The following is an 18,600-nucleotide window of genomic DNA, read 5'->3' on the forward strand; positions in this document are numbered from 1 at the left end:
TGTCAGTGCACCTCTTCTTGAAGAAAAAAATCCCTTTTGTGAGCACCAGGCAACAGAGAACCGGCTTTATAAACTCCCTGACGTTTGACCTCACAATGTGCATGAGACACGAAACGCCCCCTACAGAGCCCTGCAGACAGACCCTTACTTGAGTGAGATTTAGGGGGCTCCTGGACTAATTGCAATTTGTGTATTTACAGTAGAAGCACGCCTCTGGGATTACGGTCACACATACAGCAGACAAAGCAGCTCATAGTCACGTAAGATATGCAAAACTACAAATGTTCTTCTTGCATGGTAACAGAGGGGATCACGAGAAGAGCTCGAGTGTGCATTAATCGAACAAAAGAAATAACTTATCCTGTAAGTATGAACTGTATTAAGTTGCACTCATTGACACTCGTATAAATATAGTGTTGGAATGTAGCTAGTACATTTACTCAACTTCTGCTCTTAAACTTTAAAGGTCCCACCTGCTTCATCTCAGAGGGGAACATATTTTAACGAACAGTTTATTCTTTACAGTTAGAGTTGCTGTTAAATAACTTAAATACAAAATAGATGAGATCAAGAAATATAATGCTATTAACCCTCCTAAAGGAGTTTTAAATTGATCATGAATCAGTCTCTAATGCTTCTATATGACCCACAAACGCAAATAAGATCATCAGTTACAAGGTGACTACGTGGTTACAGTTAACTTAATGCATGTCACCTCTGACACGGGGTCGGATTATAACAAAGCGATTTACAGCACGCAGAACAAAAGAGCCTATGTTTACATTTTTTACATTACATACACAGTGAAAGGAAGCAGGAGGATATTCTCCTTTAGAGAATTAAGTACAGGATAGGATCAGCAACCAGCTAAGACGTAGCTGCTAAGTCCTTTTTCGCACTTCATAATTCAGTATTTTACAGAACAGAATTATGAACACAGATAATGCATGTCTTTTACCACTGCCTTTTTTCTTACTATTGCATATTTTGTTCATTTAGCTTCCATTGATAAGTATGATTATTTTGTTAATTTACCATTCACCACTGTCCTCTGAAGTCACACTCAGAGTGAGAAGCTAAAATGCTGTGAAAACGTCACACCGCTGTATTTCAGGCTGTAAGTCATATCAATAGATCACATCACACCAGTGCTGGCTTCCTGTCACTTTCAGAATCCAGTTTAAGATTTTATCACTTGTTTTTAAAAGTTTAAACGGGCGGGCACCAACCTACGTATCTGAGTTCTTACACCATCATGCTCCAGTCAGAGCACTCAGGCCAAGACATCAGAATGATCAGATCAGAACAGAACATGTTCAGAATCAGGGTTTATTGCCGAGTTTGTTTACACATACAAGGTATTTGTTTTGGTGGTTTTGGTTTTCACATCAGATGCTCTTGGATGCTCCAAGATCCAGGCTCAAAACCAGAAGAGGCAGAGCCTTTGCGGTGGCTGCTCCTAACCTGTGGAGCAGTCTACCTGTCAATATCAGAACCGCCCAGACCCTTGAAAGTTTTGAATCCTTGCTTAAGACCCGCCTCTTTGCGTTGCCTTTTAATTCTATTTAATTTATTTCATTGTTCATTTTACTTATATTGGATCTTTTATTTGATATTGTGTTTTAAGCCTGTACAGCACTTTGGTCAACCGTGGTTGTTTTAAAGTCGAGGTGAAATGTAAAATGTAATTTTAATCCTTTTAGGTCACATCCCCGTTAATGTTGTGCATCTATTTGACAATAAAGGCAAAAAAAATACAGAAAATCCATTTCTTCGTATTCTTATATCAAAATCTGATCATTTTTTCTTCCGGTAAAACTAAATTTCACGCGTGCTTACGTAAGTTAGCACCAAACAATTTCAACCAATCAATCTGCAACATTTAGCCGCAGAGCACCAAGAATGCTCGGTCGGTTAGCTAGCTACTGCGCTGTGGAGAACGTCTGTCTACGCCCACTTCTCAACGCTCAAATCAAATCCCTCTAATGATATGTCCCAATATTTCACCATTTGATAAATGAGAACTCAAAAGACAATTTAATGCTAACGTTAGCTGTTGCTGAGCGTAGCTAAAGGGTTATCGAATACGATTTTTTAATCTTGAAATATGATCCGATTTCTTTCTAGACTTTCACTGTTCATATTTTTTTCAGCTTCAGTTCAGTTTGTTTGTTAGCTTGTTAGCATTGCTGTGCTTTTGGCTGCTTGTTGTCTTCTTTCTGTAAATGTTTGGCATCAGCTCATTGGTTTTAAAACATCAGGCCAAATGACTATAGGTGAAAATCCTCCTGGCTAACACTGGCACAGTTATAGAAAAGTTGACAAATAAATTAAAAGGAAGTAATTTACATTTAAAGACATGATTATATAAGCATCAATAGGTGTTTTATCAGCAGCAGAGTAAACATTTTTACAATAGAGCCAACATTGTGTTATCATTATGTCTTGACCTGATTTGGTGATATTGCAGCTCATCTGTTATTACAATAAAAAAGTGCCCAAATGTAAAAATTTGTTTCATAAAAATAGAAATTAAAGCTCGTTACAAAACAATAGGATTATTGACGGTTACAGTGACATGCAATTTAGAGCCAATTCAGCCGAGCATGTGCCTTCAAACACAACATGAGTAGTCACTTAAATCTGCTAAAGTCATTTGACTCATTTTTGGCTGCCTCTCTAATTATTCCAAACTGTGTGGATTATCTCAGAAATTCATGTTGTTACTGATGATAATCTGCCGTCAAATCCAACTTCCTCATGGTAAACTTCTTTATATTAGTATTAGTTATATTACCTGTAAATGAACTGTATTTAAATGCATTGCTGTGATAAAATATAATGTCTTAAACACTAAACTGTACATGGAAGTTGTTACTTTCTGTGTCATTAGAACAACAGAGGTCACTCAGGCTGCTAAGAGAGGCCGTGCTCCGGGGGGAAACGGGAGGAATGCAACGATAATGAGGATTATTGAAACTCTTGTGACTCCCTAAATTCATCCGGCTTTGTCCTCGTACCCCAAGTACTATGAAGTGACTTTGTTAAAAGATTTTTTGTCTCCTTATCATATGCCAAAATGTGACACTGTTTAAACCTCTTTTTTTTTAAACAAAGTAAGCATTCACAGTAAATCCCTCTAAACCCTGTTTCATCTGTTGTTACCACGGACCCCTTAAATCCCTTTAGACCTCAACATGTTTGCACCGACCCCACAACAGGAAAGTAGCGCAAGCATGAGTGTTGCAACAAGTCATCCTAGTACAGTGAAAAAGACTGCGTCAGATAATGTGATAATAAACTAAACTGGAGAAAGTTTTAAGTCTGAGTAGACAAAACATTTAATTAATGTCTGATTTATTGGGAAACAAAAACATTCATGTGATAAGGCAGGAGTTAGATGCTCATATCTCATCCTTTAGTCAGGAGACAGTTAGCTTAGCATAAAGACTGGAAATGGGGGGAAACGGCTAGCTCGGCTCTGTTCAAAAGTACAAGATGGCATGAAAATGGCCGAGAGACTAAATAAAAAGTAGAAGTAAGACAAACATCTATGAAACCCTTATAGGAAGTCCTGAGATTAAGTTAAAAAGAGCAATGTTTTTATACTTATTTAAGGTGTTTTAGGTCTTATAAAAGTGCTGAAACACGTTAGTTCTACAATCTGTTAGTCTAACTTAATCAAATAAAAAAAGAGGGAAAATGGAAGAATAAATGTTAACATGGTGGGTACGGGACAAAGCAGGAAAGGACCCAAATGCAGACAACCAACCGGCCAGGAAAAAATTGTTCAGGTGTTAATGAAAAAGTTAAGGTTAAAAATACATAAGCTTACTGTGAAAGGTTGAATGTCCAAACAGAAGTGAGTACACATACTGGATCAGGTACTGGTTCCAGGTTTCAAGGCAAAGAATTCAGGGTTCAAATAACAGGATTCCAGTCTGGAAAGCAAAGGATTATGCATCATTGATTGATACAACGGCCATTTTCTTTTCATGTCATGGTCAGGCTGGTAAGCTTAAATAATTTTATAATGTTGTACTGCTGTATTCTAGGTTGCAAATTATGTAAATGTAGATAAACTGACGATTCATTATCATTTTACTTATTTCCAACTGATTAGCAACTGAAAAGACAGGCAGTGGTAAATTATGCCATATTTCATGACAAAACAACATATCTGATAATCCATTTGCTAACGTTAGCATTCAACAACTTACTAGCAAACATTACCGTTCAATAGTGTTACACGATATCAGGCTAAAGGCCTACATTTCTTGCTGAACCTCACGCCTGCGATGTGTCAGTTTGTCCAGCAGACGGCGCTGTGAAATAACTGCGTCAGTGTGAAGGCACTCACTCAGAAGTACAGACGCTCAACTTTGATTGGAGGAAGTAGTTCATCAACAAAGAAAGATGGCCGAAGTAATAGAGCTGCAGAAACTGAAGGTTGGTGGAGCCTTAAATATTTATTTATTACGTACATTAGGCGCATTTATGAGCAATAATTATACTTAAACGGTTATAAGTGTGGACGCCATTGAGCGGGCTAACGGATAACTGAACGGGTTGAAGAAATAAATGTGTCCGCCGGGTGTGAAGCTAACAACCGCCGTGTATTCACGTTGTTCATTCAACGATGCTAACCGTAACGAGATAAGTAATAATAAGTAATAGTAACACTAATAAAAATGTTAACTTTAGGATAATAGGCAGTTGAGATAAGTTTGTACTTAGGGTTCTTACTGTTATAAACACAGTGCCTACTTAATTTAACCAATTAAGTTTTACGTTTATCTTTTTTTTTTAACTCGTGTTAGCCAAACATTAGCTCCTCCGTTAAAACTCTATTTCACTCGTGTGTTTCCAAGCAGCTCAACTCACTAGCTGTTCGGATAACTGCACATTCTCCACTAAAAAATAAGTGGGATTTCGGCTGTTTTCAGTGAGCCATGTCATTTTTTTTTTAAATAAATGCCCGCTTTTTCGGCTCCCAAACGGTTCTTTATTGACTAACACTTCCGGATTGTTTTGACGTATGATGATTCATCGTATTATGTAATTATAATGAAGACAAATTGGGATATATCAACCATCCCAGTTGTGTAAAAAAATAATACTCTACTAAATAAGGTAGTTAATACATAAAAACAGAACTCTGAACGAATATATTTAATTGTATTGTATGAGAGAACATTAAAAGATATATTTCATATCATGATCTCGTTTAGTCGGCAGCAATAATCCACAGACCTCACTGAAACCACTTTATACCAATCAAACTAAATTGTCTTAACGTAAAGCTTTAACAATGAGGAAAAGTTAGTGTGCCTTGCAGTAAAATCTTCTGTTCCTCTTCCAGCTTGCTGAGCTGAGGCAGGAGTGCGAGGCCCGAGGTCTGGAAACCAAGGGAAACAAAGGAGAACTTATTGCCCGACTGCAAGCATATCTGGAGGAGCACGGTAAGACAATTTAAGCCTTGTTGTAGTCACAGGTTCACGTTATGAGTTGTTTCTACATTTTTTAGTATATGAGATGCTTCTAGCATTTGATATGTAAAGAGACGGTTTGTCCTGTGTGTGAATTCTAAATCGAAATGAAGTCTGTGATTGCTCTGTACAACTCATTCTCTCTTTCTGTATTCTCATATTGTATATTATATCATATTCGCAACAGAGGAAGATGTGGACGTAGATGATGTGCTGGCAGAGGACACAGAGGTAATATGTTTTTTTTTACCCCATAATATGCACTTTGACTTCTGTTCAGAACTCATTACGCCAAATTCAGAAGTGTGAGAAATGTTTTCATTTTCTATTTAGGACTTCCCTAAAGTTGAGAGTGCCAACAATGTGAAAGACATCAAAGATTCTGAGCCCACTGAGGACGAGGAGTAAGTATATCGTTTTTCAGTCTTGATGGTTTTCAAACAAACAAGTGTAATTAGGGAGTCTCTGAGGTGCTGACAGAGGTATTTTCTAAACTTTGTAATGAGCTAGGCTAGCACTTTTCCATCGACTTCCATATTTATACCAAGATAAGCTAACCATCTTCCAACTCTTGTTCTATACAAAGTATATAGAGATGAGAACACTGTTGGTCTTTTTTTAATCTCACTTTCTGCCAAACTTAATTATATTTCCCAAAATGCCGCATTGTTCCTTTAATAAATTTGGGGTAGTGAAATGCCCAGACTATAAGCATTAATTTTGAACGTAGACTGGGCAAGGGCTATTTGGCTTATTGGTTATAAAAGGGGATGTTGCTGGTCATACGATTTGGTGTAGAAATGTCCCACATTGATAAACGCTAGTGTTTAATTGGTCCTTACTTTTCACCGATGGGGGGTAATCCATCTTTGGGTCATGCCACTAATTTACTTGTTTCTCTTTCAGACCTGCTGATAAGAAGGTGGTGAAAATAACTCCTCCATCATCTGCCACTGAAGTAAGTACGACATGTTTGAATGCACTGATAATTCAACAAAAGGGTTTTGTAATACACTTAAAATGGCTGTTACATGTGGAATTGATATGTGAGCTCTCAAAACATGCATAAACAAGATGTTAAACCCTTTTCCAACAGTCACATTATAGTAAAATAAATTCCTTTTACATTAGCAAATATTCATCATGAAAACAAACAGCTCTTTAAGCAGCAGCATGTGTCCTGATTCGCTCGTCTTCTTTCACCTTCTGTTGAGCAGAGACTACAGAAGAGAGCTGAACGTTTCAACCTGCCTGCAACAGCTGAGAGCAAAAAGGCCATCCGTGCAGCAAGGTAAGACTACCGGGACTAATCCAGGGGCATCTTTTAAAGACTCGTACAGCTTGTTAATACAATTGCTGCATTTTATTTTGTTTTGGCCATCCTTCCTACGAGTCTACATTCGTAAAAAGAACAAATACAAGCAGTCAGATCACAAGTTGTTATGAACTGGATTTATTCTTGTGTAAAGTCTGAAAGTATACATCCATGTTAAAATGATTGTTTCTTTCTGTAACGTTTCTTCAGGTTTGGCGGGGCCGCCGAGGCTTCCAGTCCCTCTTCAGGTCTGTTGTCTCTCTTTGTTTACTTGAATGTTTAGCGAACAACTTGAAAATTATTACTTTCTAAGATTACATTTCTCTTTTGGCTTGTAAAGACATAATGTACCTAAGAGTTAGCAGTCTAAGTGGGTAAGCAGGTTTTCAGAAGTCTGTTCAAAAGCCCTGTATTTATGGGTTTAAAAGATACAGGAGTAGTGTGTCCGTCTGGCATAAGCATAGACAAAGTTATGCATTTACATTTTTTACATTTCAAGTTTAAAGGACTATTTGTTTTCTATAATCTGCTTATAACCCCAACATTGTCTTCATCTGTCTCCCAACAGGTGTCGTGAACAGCAAAGCTCCTGTAAGTTGTAACTAATATGTTGATCTGAAGTTTTAATTTGTCCTGTCAATGAGAAGATGTTAATTTGGATGTTTTTGTTTCTCATGAAGGTGAACGTCGATCAGCTGAAGAAGAGAGCAGAAAGATTCGGCATGAACGTTTCATCGGTTTCACAGAAGGTGACTAAAAGCTTTTCTCCACACAGATATTTATGGTGTAACTAAGGTTTTATTGTTTGGATCTATTGTTCTGCCTGGAGTCTGGCATCAAAGTGATCCTGACATGTTTTTTTTTCCAGATTGAGGAGGATGAAAAGCTGAAAAAGAGGAAGGAGAGGTTTGGAGCCTTAACAAGTGCAGGTTCAGCTGGAGGGGCTGATACTGATGTAGGTTTTGTTTTTCCAATTTCTTGCATTTTTGTTGTTTGATTCATTCAGTAATGCATTAAGCTTAACATAGAGGAGCAAAGGGATTGATATAAGAGTAAGTGTTTTAATCTTTCCCGTCTCTTTTTCTCCAGGCAAAGAAACTGAAACGTGCTGAAAGATTTGGAAATGTTTGAAGGACGTTTGAGAGGTTTCTTTTTTTTTTTTTTTATGTAAATCATTTTCATGGCTGCACAACGAATATTCCGGGTTGACGACAGGGGTCACTAATCTTTACTAATTCCTGCAAAACAAAAGTACAATTAAATACAAAGAAAATATATGGGCGAGTAAGATCATTTAAATCGATTGGGGAAAATAGTTTGTTAAATATTGTAAATTAGAAATACATTTGATTAACCTTCCTATTTTTTATTTGCTGGAACACCGTTTTTTCAGTCCTGGAAACCGCCAAGCATGTTTTTCATTAATTTCATATTTTATTGTTCTTTCATCAAGTGTTCATCTTACAAGCATCATTATTTTTTTGTTGCACTTTCTCAAAGCTGCATTGAAGACTATTTTAATCACTGCTGCAGCTGATTCACAGTAAAAGCCTTCCGTTTGTTCCCCTCTATGTCTCAGATGATTAATACCTGTATGATGTGTGTGATTTTGTTTGTGCATCACTTTGAACAGACTGTTAAAAATCAATGCAAAGACATACAATTCTGAAACCAGTGGAGCTCTCAGTTGTTTCTCCTTCGTTGTGCTTGAACATATTCCTACCCAGCATCTAAAAGTGTCCTCGTTATTATAAAGCAATAAGGAAAATAAAAAAATTTGGCCGTGGAAACAGAAAATGTGTAATACATGTGGACAAGGATTGATAAAACAACAGATGTAAAGTTAAACAAGAAAAATATGAATGTTTATGGTAGATAAAGATGTAAAGAAAATCTTCATTAAACTGGACATAATCTTTTTAAATGATTACGCTCACTTATTGGTATTTACTGTGTGTATTTAATTGTACGGTTGATTTATCAGACAGCCTGTTATTTTCTTTGTAGTATTTCATTGGAACACTGCTTCAGTTTTCTGTCCATTTTATAACGTTTTGTGGTTTAAAATAAATTGTTTTCAATTTTTGGTACCTGCTTTGTTTGATTAATGTGTGTGTTGTTTTTTTGCAAATTATTTGTATTTTCTTTAATACTGCGGCTCTCTCATGTAGACAGCGATACAACCTTTGATTAACGTGTGATTAAAGCACTTTCAGGTAGTTCATAAGAAACATTTTTAATTTCATTTTTGTAAGAAGTTAAATTTCAGTTTTGACCCCAAACTTGATCAAATATCAATTTTAATGCATTAACTTAATAACAATAAAAAACATGATGGAAATAGAAATACACCAGGGTAAAGAGGAAATAAACAGATTATTAACCAATATAATTATCACACGAAATGATTAGAAATTTAGATACTTTTAAAAAGTTTTATATTGCAATTTGGTTTTTAGTTAAATGTATTTTTTTGGGGGGCGAGTTGTTCAAAGGTCATAGATACAATTATAAAATACTATTTTGTTTCATATTGCAAAGAGAAAAGGCATTTCTTAATGCAAGAATGAAAGTATACTGTACATGCAAATGTATCTAGAGACTTAACGCCCAAAAATAACGTTAAAGGGACAGCTTAGATATTACATTTATTTTAAGAGCAACAGGCATATTAATTAAAAATTATAAACCTTTTATCAATGATGACCTATTATAAGGTACATTTTAAGATTCTGAAAGAGATATATCCCTTGCATTGGATTTGACATTGGTAAATTCCAAATTGGTTTCTAAAAATAAAATGCAGTTTAGAGTTTCATAAATAGGCTACTTAATCTGCTTGTTCTTAATCTTCAGAGACCCCTGGTGGTAGTGTTGGGTGAGGAAACAGGGTCAAACCAGTTCAAAAGAAGGGGAGCGACCACATTTGGCTTCTAACGCCAATCACCAAGTCAGGTGCCAACATTTTCTTCGGCTTTTCGAGTTGTTCCGACGTAAGGGAGCCTTCACGTTACCGAGTCGAGAGCTCATTTTTACGATTTTTCTGACAGCACGTGAATGCAGGATTAAATGTAGTATTTATATGGGGGTGATTTAGTGACATCTGCTGGCCACTACGTTGCCACTGCTGGCCATCGACGTTACTACACGGTATGACGTAGGTTCCTGTGACGCGCAGAAATTTTAAACTATCGTCCTTCTCAGTGATGGCGGCTTCGTTTCGTTCTCTCCCTGCAAGCTGTAACAACAAATGGTACTACTCAAGACAGCAGATCGACAACAACCCATCTCGGCGAGCGGGACTTGATCCTGACAAGGAACTGTCCTACAGACAACAGGCAGCGAACCTGCTCCAGGACATGGGACAGCGGCTCAATGTGTATCTTTTGTCGAGGGACGATATGCGTCTCACCTAGCCAACATTAGCTTGTTAGCTAGCCCAGTTTAGCTTCTGCTGAAGCCGGTTCACACGAGACCACGACTGGTGTTTGTTTTTGTGTTTAGTTCGCAGGCATTTTGTCTGTTTTTATTCTCTACATTTGTTTCACGCGGTGGCTTGCTGTTCAACTATAGTAAGGTTAGCTATCTAACGTTATGTGAGAGCGGCGTAGTATGCTTAACCGGGGCCATGAAGGCCTGTGTGCGGCGGGCCCTCAGGACGTTAGCATTAGCATTGCCTTCAACTGTGAATGCTCGTAGAGAAAATATGTAGAGTGGAACAACATCATTAAAAAAACATTTTAGGGACTGTTTCCGAGTTATTGTTTTAGACGTTTTATCTTTAGAGTCAGCCTTTTAAATGTGTTATTTTAAAATATCTGCTTCCGGTTAACCTCTGACTGATGTGTGAAGCTAGCTTGGCTTTCAACTTTGTTGTTCTGCTACTGTTGTTATGATACACCTTTGTGATGTTGGGTTTTCTAAGTCTCTTGCAAAAGTATACACCTTTACGGCATATTATTTTACACATTGGGAAAATCCCAAGTTATATTTAAGAACCACTGCTAGTGTTATGAGCTGTTTTGCTGTTTGCTGCATTGTCCTTAACTGCCCCTGTATCAGGTCCCAACTTACCATTAATACAGCCATTGTGTACATGCACCGATTCTACATGGTCCAGTCATTCACCAGATTTCACAGAAATGTAAGTATTGTTTTTCACATGTTCTCCTTAAGTTCTTGTTGAAAGCGTATCTATCAACTCATACATTTCATTTGGTTTGTTCCCTCACCAGGTTATTTCTCCGGCCGCACTCTTCCTCGCTGCAAAGGTGGAGGAGCAGCCGAGGAAGCTGGAACATGTTATCAAGGTGGCCCATGCATGTCTCAATCCTCAGGATCCTTCACCGGATGTACGCAGCGATGTAAGTATTGGCATGCAATATTTCCCTGTCCTCTCTTTTGTTTACTTGACAGGGTAAAATTTTAACCTCCACTATAATACAGCTCAAAGGGAACGTTTCAAGATTGGTTCGTTTTAAAATGTAACTTATTATTTTGTCGTCGTTCAGAAGCAACACTTTGGTTTGTAGGGTTCCTTTGTGGGCGCACTGTGACCTTGATTATAGAGAGGGGCACCCTTTCAAGCTAATAATCTAAATTTTCACAATCCCAATTCCCTTCTCCTCAGCTGAATAATTTTCTAAAAGCAGTTTCAGTGCTGACACTTCTGGATTTAATGTATTGTTGCTTGAAGTTAACTCTTTAAACTTTATGCAACTCACTGAGAAGGTGTTTTGTTTGAGCTGTTGTTGCCTCGGATGTTGAGGCTCCTCGATATGTGTGTCAAGGGAGCCAAAGATAAAATGTGTAGGTTTTCAGTCATCCTGGTAATGTGATGTTTCACAGTTGTAAAAACACTCAGTTGATATTATGTACCGTGCCTTGCATAAGTATTCCCCCGTCCTTGAACTTTTATATGTTGTCATGCTACAACTGCCAGTTAAAACTGATTTTATTTTGTCCGTATATGATAATTAACAAATATAAATATTCACAGGTTTTACTTCTTTGCTTTGAATCCCCTAACTAATATCAGGTCCAACCAACTACCTTTAGCTTACCATGTGCATCCATCAGATGTCTGCAGTCTGGACTGGTCTTGTTTGTTAATCAAATGGTAAAAAGCTAAATAAGAAAATTTGAATTCACACTATAAAATGTTAAAAAGTGCGAGGGAATGAAAACTTAATCAAGGCACTGTAGCTCTTTCTGTCTCTCTACTTATCTGTGAGGCTTCATCAACTCCACATAAAAGGTGAGTTTTAAATGTTTGACAAAGGATAGGGGCCTCCCAGTGAGTAATGTGCCTGTCCTCTCAACCTCAGGCATACCTGCAACAGGCCCAAGACCTGGTCATTCTTGAGAGCATAATACTCCAGACCTTGGGTAAGTTGGGGAAGAAGAACTGGGACTCTTGACTCTCCCTCCAGAATCATGTGTACTACCCTGTTTTACATTTGTTCACAGAAAGCCTGTATGTTGTTTGCAGTACTGGAAAGAGACATCCAGACTTCCTATTAGCAGCTCTTACCTGCTGTTACATTACGCATTGTAAATGCTTTTGTTTGTGCTATGCTAAACTTGTCATATTTAATCTTTTGTTGTCGTCAAGATATTTTAAAGCCATTTGTTTGAGGTCTGTGTGATAAATCACTCCATTACTATTAACATCTGCTTTTATTTTGTCTGCTACGGCCTTGTTGTCCCATGATTTCATGCTTTCAAATAGGCAGTCGATAAGAAGATAACTTGTTCACGTCTTCCAGGATGTAATCGGAGAACCCCATGCAGCACGTCATCCGTTACTCCATGTCTCAATTCTTGTTCTGTCTCACTTATTCTCGCCAATTTTTTTACGATATAAGTGTGTGCCCACTTCCAGTTGAAGTCAAATTAGCAAAGCTAGCAGATCATTTTGCAGGTGACAGATGTGGTCACACAAATGTTGGAGTTAATGCTCCGTTCAGATTCTATTTGAGATTTAAAAGAAGTCAGACGTTGTAACGGTCAAGAAACCAGCATCCATGCCATTGACTGTGTAAATAGTTGGACGTAACCACCCTGATGTCACCAATTGGTTTCTGAAGCCGCTTTTAGAGGTGTCAAGTTTGGAAGTTTTGGCTGTTGGCTTTTTTTGTTGAACTAGAAGTGACCATTGTTGGACGACGTCATTATCCTGGTTGATAGGGCACAGTGATAGTGTCAATCACAGGTAGCTACGCCGTGAGCATCCCCTGCTTTATCTTTGATTTTTTGTGAGACCTTTATTTTACAAAACTCTAATCATTCGATGTTGACTTCAAACTGGAGATTAAGACCATAAACCCATTCTGAATATTTTTACGGAGTTAATAAATCAACTGAGACGTAGGGATATTTTCCTCTTTGGATGTCAGATGTTTGCTACTTGAAAGTGTCCTGCTGGAAGTATCTGAATTGACACAGTTTGAGGTGTAACATAACTTTGATGTAACAGTATTCATTTTCTGGTTTTCAGGGTATTTTCATAATCTTTGCTTCACAATTTCCATAATTATTGTCATAAAAAATGCATTGAGTGAATCTTTGTGATGCTTGTATTAATTCTGACTTCTACCATCTCTCTCTCTCTGTCCCTTCTTCATTACAGCTTTTGAAATCACCATTGACCATCCACATACTCATGTTGTCAAGTGCACTCAGCTCGTCAGAGGTGAGCATCTACTCCTCGATTTTGCTCATTTCTTTTTGGATACTTGCAGCTTGATTATAAGTTTGCACATTGAGTTTTTAATACGCAGGTTTTAAGTGTGTTTTTTTGTTCTATTGTTGTTCCAGCGAGTAAGGATTTGGCTCAAACATCATACTTTATGGCCACAAACAGGTATATACACTGTTCAGTGTGAAATCAGCTTTTCTTTTGAGTGTATAATCCTCAAACTCAATATACTGAATGTCTGCTCTCTCTCCTCCTCTTTCTGTTTTTGTTCTTCTTTTGGGACGTATCCTGCCACGTAGTCTGCACTTGACCACATTCTGCCTGCAGTACAGTCCGCCCGTCGTGGCCTGCGTGTGCATCCATCTCGCCTGCAAATGGTCAAACTGGGAGATCCCTGTGTCTACAGACGGCAAACACTGGTGGGAGTATGTGGACCCTACGGTTACGCTTGAGCTGCTGGACGGTTAGTGCTGTAAATTACTCTGTTATTCAGTTTATCATAAAAAGGACCTGCAAACACTTATTTTTCTTCATCCCTTGTTTCAGAGCTCACACATGAGTTCCTGCAGATTCTGGAGAAGACACCCAGCCGCTTGAAACGGATCCGCAACTGGAAGGTACAGATATTTTCACTTGCTCTAGGGCTTCTCTGTCAAAGTCAATAATTTGATTAATGATTCAAGAAGACCCTGACTTGACTCGCTTTTAGTTTTTAACTGCGTCATTGTACAGGAGCAACAGCATGGCACTCTGTTAACTTAATACACATCAAAATAACCCTTAAAAGTTCATGCATTCTGAGGTTTTAACCAAGAGACGAATTATCCTTATAGATCTCTTCCTCTACAAAACACACTGTATAAAGTAGTTCTATGGACAAATCGGGGCTCTCTTCGGCAGGGCTGCAAGCCAAGCTGCAGCTAAAATTAGCTCAAATTTTCTTCTCAGTAACCGTTTCTCCGATAACTTACGGTCCTGACAGCCAGTGAATAAAATCCTTTATCCTGTTAATAGATGATATAATTAAAAATGACAGTGAGGTGATTAGTAACACTAAAAAAATAGCTTGCAAAAATCACACATTTATAGAAGACTGTAACATGCCTCTGACAAGTAAAACATGAGAACTATGTAGGCTGATATAAGGTCTTGTTCTCAACTAAAAAAAGGAACAAAATCTCGGACATTTCCTATTTGACTGACAAATATGCTGACTCGGGTAACACCCTACTGGGAGTAACAGCCGAGACATCCTTTTGTTTTGTTTTTTAATACAGATTGGTTTGTCTGTAATTGTCTGTTTTCTTGGTTACCAGGCTGGAGGTCAGACACCGAAAGCCAAGCCGAAAGTCCAGGAGGAGGGTGACCAGAGGGACACCATGATGAGCATGATCTCCATGGCCTCATCAGAGAGCACCGTGGCAGGCCTCATGAGCCTCTCGGCTCCACCCTCCGCTTCTTCTTCCTCAGCCGGGGATGAGAAGGACCAGGTAACAGCTGGCAGCGCTCAGACCTGGAGTGGAAAGGGTCAGCAAGCTGCATCTGAGCAAGCTAACAACGAGGTCCACGCCCCGGCTAAGGTGTCGCTGAGTGAGTATCGCGCTAAAAACGCTGATGTCCTGGCCGCCCAGAAGAGGAAGCTGGAGAACATGGAGGCGAGCGTGAAGAGGGACTACGCCAACGCTGCTCAGGCTCTAATCGGTCAACAGCAGAGGAAGGAGAAGCAGCATCATCACCAGCAGTCCAGCTCCTCCTCCGCTGACATGTCCAACCCGTCTCCCATTATTCTGAAAATCCCTCTGGAGAAGGAGAGGCACGAGAGGAGCTCCCTGAAAATGCGTTTACCCCTTGCTGGGGGAGGAGGAGGCAGCGGGCACAGCAGCAGCGCCCGAGGTCAGGACCAGGACATCAAAGTCCGAATACGAGTGCCTGAAAAGCAGAGGGGGAGCTCAGGAGAGGAGGGCAAGAGCAGGGACAAGCACAGGGAACGCTCTAACCACCACCACCATCATCACCACCACCACCACCATTCCTCCTCCAGCGGTGCCTCCCTCTCCTCCTCACACAAACATTCATCCAGCTCCAGTGGGGCGACTGGAAGCAGCAAAAAAGTCCCCAGTGACTCCTCTCGAACTGGTTCTTCGTCTTCGTCTGCCTCACGTAAGCGGACGCACTCCACGGACAACGCAGCGGGCTCTCACCCTACTGCTAAAGTCAGCAAGTCCTCGAGGAACCCCTACCAGCTGCCGTCCCTGTCTTCCTCCTCTGGGCAAACTCTGGGGCACGGTGCGGACATTCTCCCCGCACTGGGGCTCCCCCACCACCAGGGGAGCTACTCTCACTCCAAAGGCGACAAGACGGACACAAACGGGCACGGCGCAGCAGGCGGAGCGCAGTCGAACGAGTACCAGGACACTTTTGAAATGCTGAACTCACTTCTGAGCGCGCAGGGGGTCCAGCCGTCCCAGCCGTCCATGTTTGACTACAGATCCCAATATGGGGAATACAGGTACGGTGGAGGCTCCAGAGGAACTAACTCCAGGCCCCCGCCCCTGCCTTCAGAACCTCCTCCCCCACTGCCGCCCTTACCCAAATGAACTCCTGACCTTTGGACGTGTTATGTACATTGTACTTGACATCATAAACATCCATCTTGTTACATAAAGTATTGTATAATTTCTCGCCCAGCATTTTTTACATCGTCTGTGTGACAGCAGAGAAATGTACCAGTGAGAGTTTTTTCTTTTTACAGTTCACTTGTGGGGCAATAATGAGAGGCTTTAAAAGCTTAAAAATGTGATTTAAAAAAAAAAAGACAGAAAAGTGTAAATAATATTTTTTTGCTTTCTGTTTTAACTGAAATGAATTGTGATGATGGGACCTGGAATTTTTACCATCACTGTTTTAAAGGAAGTCATCACCTTGAAGTCACGAGGAAACTGAAAGATTTCCGTCACATACCTGTTAGGTCTTCTTACAGATTGTCTTTTTATAATGTTTTTATAGTATGTTATTTATTAATTGAATGCTTTTAAAAAAAACATAGTCTCCTTTTCTACCTTTTTTAAAGGTTCCTCCCTCTGTTGTTTTTGGGCAGAGGGATATTTCTTCATCAAGACTGTACAGGCTAGTTTGAGAGTGCATGTCTCCAAAGCCATCTTTTCAATATTTTTGACTTTTTTTAAATACTTTTTTCTTTTCTTTTTTTTTCTTTTTTAAACACCATAACCTAAAAAGAAAAATGGATATTTACCCCAGCCCCGGTGTTTATTTCGTTTCCTGCATTCTTTGGTAAACTTGTAAAAAGATTGTAAAATGTTTAAAAAACAAACATGAAATATTTTTTACATTTTGTTATGGGAAATTGCAAAAAAAAAAAAAAAAAGATGTAAATTGAGGAAGCTTGTATTTTTTCGGTTTTAGTTTTTTGAGTGTTGCAGTCATTGTTTTAAATGGTTGTAAAATATTCATATTCAGTTCTCTAATTATTACACTAATGGACAAAGTTCATACCAAGGATATACGACTATGGTTTATCAAAGAGTGGAAACATATCTACCCCGGTATGGTCACAATGAAGGAAGTGCCAACAAGAAATCCCTCAAGAGAAGAAGTTTTTATCCTGTCATGTAGCGGTCGCTTGTTCTTTCCTCTGGAGGCGACTCTTTTTTTCAGGGTGATTTAATAGAAAAATGTCTCAAATTGACACATTGTAAAAGTTGTATTGCATAAAAGTCATAGTAAATGTTTATCTGTAGCTATATGCTGGATTTTATTGCAGCTGTTAGCAAAGGGTGTGGCTGAATAAACTGAAAACAATAAGTAGCCTTGTCCACTGACTTTTGGTCATATAGTTTTGTGTCCTCGTCATCAGACAAGTCACCTTGAAACTGTGAAAGAGAAAACAAGTTTTTCTGCTGGTGCTTACTTTGTAGTGACCATACAACTAAGTATTCACAATATCAAAGAATAATCAAACATCTGTTTGTCTTTATGGTTGTCTTTCATTGATGCATTTCCTTTTGGGGGCGTTTTAAATGTGTTTAACCCCTGTGTACACCTGTCTGTTCATGCTGGTCTGAGATTTAATCATGTTAAAGCTGTTTTTTTAACTCCATATTCAAGCTACATTGTCGGATATTCAGCCTCAGATTGTTGTTTATTGTCCATCAAGAAGCCATGATTCATCAAAGGTGTTTGTAAGAGTTCTTTTGTTGTGTAAATTCATACGCGGCAAGCAGGTTTCAGACATAACTCCACTACAGGAGCATGAAGTATAATACTGTCTAAATAATTTGAATTAATCATGGATTTGTGTTTGAGCAAAAGGAAGTGGAGACATTTGTTGGTAAAGGAATCGGGTATCATCTGTACATTTAATTCATACTGAGCTTTATATGGATTTGATTGTATAGTATTACTGCTCTTTATCTGCTTTCCTTTCTCAGTCTGTAATCTAAAGCGTATTTGTTCAAGGCAGTTCACAGTAATGCAGTACAACAAATCAGCCATACAATTGTAAAATATTTGTTCCCTTGATTTGAAAATAAGCTGAAAGAGTACAGCTCTTTGCTCAGGCAGCAGAGGTTTTATTAGTTATTCAACTCTTTATTGTGACAGGGAAACAGTAAATGCACTGAATATTTATCTCCGTAGCTTTGCCTACAATGCAATTGACAAAGTGTTACATGTATAATGGTTAGACTATTAGAATAGATGTCCAATATATCATTATACTTTAGCAAATTGTTTTATTTTAATTTGGACAAATCTTCCAATTAAAAGTATTAACTCTATGCTGTGAGAAAAAGGACACATTTCAAAACAAACCCATATGTGAGAAAAAAAATGGAAGACACTCATGCAACCTAACAATGCAAAATCACACAGCTACAATAAGTTTCATGTTTTTTCATGTCTTGGTGTTTTTAGTGACACTCAGGTCTGGAAATGAAACGTTTTGGGATTTTTTTTGTTTTCTGTCAAAGGTTATATGTGAACACTGTTCTTTTTGATATAATGTGGTTGCTTTATTCTCAATTAAAGTCAATAAATATTTTAAGAAAACGCTCATTGCATGCATTTCAACCTGGTAT

The 18,600-nt window shown here is 38.6% G+C and overlaps 2 protein-coding genes across 2 annotated transcripts; both read left to right on the plus strand.

Annotated features, from left to right (window-relative positions):
- Positions 1 to 4,398: 4,398 nt before the first annotated feature.
- sarnp (SAP domain containing ribonucleoprotein) lies at positions 4,399 to 8,885 on the plus strand. The gene is made up of 11 exons (XM_069660295.1): positions 4,399 to 4,449; positions 5,363 to 5,462; positions 5,677 to 5,720; positions 5,823 to 5,893; positions 6,396 to 6,447; positions 6,707 to 6,780; positions 7,015 to 7,052; positions 7,373 to 7,395; positions 7,485 to 7,553; positions 7,673 to 7,759; positions 7,894 to 8,885. The coding sequence occupies exons 1-11, from the start codon at positions 4,417 to 4,419 to the stop codon at positions 7,933 to 7,935; spliced, it is 633 nt and encodes a 210-aa protein (XP_069516396.1). The 5' UTR covers positions 4,399 to 4,416; the 3' UTR covers positions 7,936 to 8,885.
- Positions 8,886 to 10,010: 1,125 nt separating this feature from the next.
- Positions 10,011 to 18,538, plus strand: ccnt1 (cyclin T1). The gene is given in 9 exon segments (XM_069660871.1): positions 10,011 to 10,183; positions 10,867 to 10,948; positions 11,040 to 11,168; positions 12,132 to 12,192; positions 13,436 to 13,590; positions 13,593 to 13,669; positions 13,804 to 13,967; positions 14,051 to 14,121; positions 14,821 to 18,538. Coding segments are annotated over 9 exon segments (2,193 nt in total). The 3' UTR covers positions 16,102 to 18,538.
- Positions 18,539 to 18,600: the final 62 nt, after the last annotated feature.

Source organism: Semicossyphus pulcher, unplaced genomic scaffold, assembly GCF_022749685.1.
Source record: "Semicossyphus pulcher isolate SPU_LCO1_2020_fin unplaced genomic scaffold, fSemPul1.0.p SCAF_13, whole genome shotgun sequence".
NCBI classification, from domain to species: domain Eukaryota; kingdom Metazoa; phylum Chordata; class Actinopteri; order Labriformes; family Labridae; genus Semicossyphus; species Semicossyphus pulcher.

What these genes read in the sequence shown, in the direction of transcription:
- sarnp (XM_069660295.1), top strand. Translation starts at nt 4,417, where the DNA reads ATGGCCGAAGTAATAGAGCTGCAGAAACTGAAG. An exon ending in TGCTGGCAGAGGACACAGAG is followed by an intron (nt 5,721 to 5,822) that starts GTAATATGTTTT and finishes TTTTCTATTTAG; the next exon opens with GACTTCCCTAAAGTTGAGAG. An exon ending in CTCCATCATCTGCCACTGAA is followed by an intron (nt 6,448 to 6,706) that starts GTAAGTACGACA and finishes TCTGTTGAGCAG; the next exon opens with AGACTACAGAAGAGAGCTGA.